This window comes from Nicotiana attenuata, unplaced genomic scaffold (genome assembly GCF_001879085.1).
Source record: "Nicotiana attenuata strain UT unplaced genomic scaffold, NIATTr2, whole genome shotgun sequence".
Taxonomy (NCBI): Eukaryota; Viridiplantae; Streptophyta; class Magnoliopsida; order Solanales; family Solanaceae; genus Nicotiana; species Nicotiana attenuata.
Genome location: NW_017670887.1, coordinates 62,374 through 66,054, shown reverse-complemented (window position 1 = coordinate 66,054; position 3,681 = coordinate 62,374). Strand labels below are relative to the sequence as shown.

The window sequence follows — 3,681 nt, the reverse complement described above, 5'->3', positions numbered from 1 at the left end:
ACATGGAGGAGTTTATTCATTCTTTCTCTGTCTTTGCTCCTTGTGTAAGGGTGTTCATGGTGTAGCGGGATTCAGCTTATGTGTGTGATACTTGATTCTCCTTTTGCTGTTAGGGACAATTATTCCAACTAATGCAACGATTAGAGACGACAACTCCACATTTCGTACGTTGTATCAAGCCCAACAATTTTCAGTCTCCTGGAAAGTATGAGCAAGGACTTGTATTGCAGCAGTTACGATGTTGTGGTGTCTTAGAAGTAGTTCGAATATCAAGATCTGGGTTTCCTACCAGAATGTCCCATCAGAAGTTTGCTAGAAGGTAGGATGGAGTATTATCACTAATGCCCCTTTGTTTTTTTTTTAATTTTTATAATGGTCATTTGTCGGTATGCTCGAGTTCTTACTCACTTCAATGGAATTCTGCATCAGATATGGATTCCTTTTATTCGACCATGTTGCATCGCAAGATCCACTCAGTGTCTCAGTTGCAATATTACATCAGTTCAATATTCTGCCTGATTTGTACCAAGTTGGCTTCACAAAGTTGTTCTTCCGAACTGGGCAGGTGAGAAAGACTATTATGACCACCAAATTTCTCCTGCTCCCATTTTTTCCCCTCTTTTCCCTCCTGCGTGTGCACTTCTGCTGGACTTTTAATTGTCAATACAGTCAAATTTTATGTTGATCTATCAGCTGTGAATGTGGATTTAACGCTACTGCCAGCACGTGTCATTACCTCTGAGTATAATGTATTGTACAATTAAGCCTCGTATACCCTGTTGAACTCCCTTGCTCTCTCTTCTAGATTCCCCCAAATTTCAAAGTCCATTACCTCATTTCTTTTTCGTTCAATTTTATTTTGCATGGAGTTGTAGGAATTTTTCACTTGTGAGTTGTACAATCCCTAATTAAAGCTGTAGAGAAAGAAGAGAAGATAAGTATTTGGAACGCTTAACGAATTATATATAGATAGTGCATTGTAGATCACCGGAATCCAATGCCTGTTCTTTCTTTCTTCCAAAGGTATCTAAAGCATGGAATAGAACTAGCTTAAGGCCGAATGCATCTGGTGTTCTCATCATCCTCAACTTACACACGTATCCATGTGCTGCTTCTTTTGTTACAGCATTTGGTAGATCTTTATGAATGTAAATATAATTTAAAATATGCAAACTTGTGCTAACTTCCATTGGCGTTTCTGTTAAGTACTTGAGTTATCATGCTAGTAATTGAGTACTGGCGTTTCTTGCAAGTTTGTGACTTACTTTCTAAATTAGATTCCCGAGAAAGATGACTGAAACAAACCATCTAAACTATGTAACTTTGATAATTGGATTACTATTAAATATCTTAGCTACTGCACAATTGCTTAAAGCAAGCTTTTGGAATTTTGTTCCTTTGCTCCCACTTCCATTATAAACCTTTGCAATGCTAACATTTGCTTTCCAATCATCTACATCTTCTATTGAGATGTCCACTATAGACCATGCCAACAGAAATGGGTTGAGATAATGTTGAGATAATTTTTTCCCCAAACTAGAAAGCATACTTTCATTTGTTCCATATATTAACTCCAAATGTATTGTTCTCTTATTACCTCTTTTCAGGTTGGGGTTCTTGAAGATACCAGAAATCGCACTCTCCATGGCATTTTACGTGTTCAAAGCTGTTTTAGAGGTCACCAAGCTCGCCGACATCTCAAACAATTGGGCAGAGGAATTGCTACACTTCAGTCATGTGGGTTTTCATTGAACTTTGAAATTTTCCTTCTCTGTTTTATCTGTTTACATAGGGTTTATGATGCAACTCTATTCCTGCATGCTTTCTCTGTTCAGTTGTACGTGGTGAGAAAGCTAGAAAAGAATATGCAATCTTGCTACAGAGACACAGAGCAGCTGTGTGTATACAAAAGCAGATAAAATGCAGGACCAAAAGGAAAACTTACAGAAATATTCATGATGCATCAATTGTGATACAATCTGGTAATTGCTAAAGCTCCAGTTCAATATTTTAGACATGAATAATCTGATTGTATTTTGCATGATTGGATAAACGACAGATATTGGCTGTAAGATAGATTTGCACAAATAGCTGTAGTTTCAGGGCTTTGTAGTGTTTTAGACTCCTTTCTCTTATTTGTCAATGAGATAAATTTACTATATGGTTTTAATAATATTTTCACTTGCTCATCCAATTGATTTGACATGGTTCTATCTAGGTTTTTAAACTTAATATTGTAGTTTTCTTTCACCTCATTGAATTTCTTCTCCAGTGATTCGTGGTTGGTTAGTCAGAAGATGCTCAGGGGACATTGGACTCTTACAATTTGGAGGCAGAAAGGTAATCATGGGTGGCTATAAATTTGGGATGACAACGTTTTGTGACATCTCTTTGTTTTGCACTATATTTCACGCACTGCTTATTCAAGTTTGTTAGTTAACTTTGGATTCGTTGACAAAAGCGTATCATTCATCTTAGTCAGCGATCGGTTCTCGTGCTGCCCGTTTTCTTCTATTGGTTTCTTATCCTGATTAACTTCCTATAGGGTAATGAGTCAGAAGAGGTGCTTGTGAAATCTTCTTTCCTGGCAGAGTTACAACGTCGAGTCCTTAGAGCTGAAGCTGCTTTACGAGAAAAAGAAGAGGAGAATGACATACTTCACCAGAGACTGCAGCAGTATGAGAATCGTTGGTCAGAGTATGAGTTGAAAATGAAATCCATGGAAGAAATATGGCAGAAACAAATGAGATCGCTGCAGTCAAGTCTTTCCATTGCAAAAAGGAGCTTAACCCTTGATGATTCGAGGAGGAACTCTGATGCGTCCGTCAATCCAACAGATGAGAAAGAGTCTAGTTGGGAGACGGGAAGCAACCATAGGGCCCGAGAGAGCAATGGAGCAAGGCCAATGAGCGCAGGTCTTAGTGTCATAAGCCGATTAGCTGAGGAGTTTGAGCAGAGGAGTCAAGTATTTGGTGACGATGCTAAGTTCTTGGTGGAAGTAAAATCAGGTCAAGTTGAGGCTAACTTAAATCCAGATCGTGAGCTAAGGAGGTTGAAGCAGATGTTTGAAGCTTGGAAGAAAGATTACGGATCAAGATTGAGAGAAACAAAGGTGATTCTGAATAAACTCGGGAGTGATGAAGGAGCCAGCGATAAAATGAAAAAGAAATGGTGGGGAAGGAGGAATAGCACAAGGTTTAACTAATTTTTTGCGTTCGTAAAAATCTTATTTTGCGTCAAGTTGGATCAAAGTTTTCAGGTGTTGTGCAGGGAGCAAATCTGTATAGAAGTGAAAGGGATGTTAGTATAATGTGAGATACGTATTATGTAATTTGGAAATACAGCGTTTCCGTAAAGTTAATCATTGTTTATGATATTCATATTTGTATTCAAGAACAGCAAAGACAAGGTTAGAAATTTCATTTGGTATGGAAATGGAAATTTTTTGGTTTTGCTAAGAAATAGATTATGGAAGCAGAAAAATAAATTGATTTTTTTTTGTTTTCCACCTTGATGTTTTCACAATCTGGATTCTGATTGCATAAGGCCTATTACAGGGCGGTTTTTAGTTTCATTCAGGATATTAAAAAGACCACAAAATATTTGTAAAATTCTTATAATTGGATAGTTCAAGACTCAAAAAGTCATAGACCATTACAATTCAGTTAAAACTTCTTTTCT

At 37.4% G+C, this 3,681-nt stretch overlaps 1 protein-coding gene across 1 annotated transcript in view; it reads left to right on the top strand.

The window, feature by feature from the left end:
• LOC109244221 (myosin-1-like) overlaps window positions 1-3,462 on the top strand; it is a 32,125-nt gene extending 28,663 nt beyond the window's left edge. The window contains exons 18-23 of the mRNA XM_019411277.1: window positions 114-319; window positions 430-565; window positions 1,608-1,737; window positions 1,836-1,982; window positions 2,273-2,340; window positions 2,546-3,462. Of these exons, the coding sequence (XP_019266822.1) occupies window positions 114-319; window positions 430-565; window positions 1,608-1,737; window positions 1,836-1,982; window positions 2,273-2,340; window positions 2,546-3,205 (1,347 nt within the window). The 3' untranslated portion in view covers window positions 3,206-3,462. The remainder of the gene's footprint in view (window positions 1-113; window positions 320-429; window positions 566-1,607; window positions 1,738-1,835; window positions 1,983-2,272; window positions 2,341-2,545) is intronic.
• The last annotated feature ends 219 nt before the right edge of the window (window positions 3,463-3,681 follow it).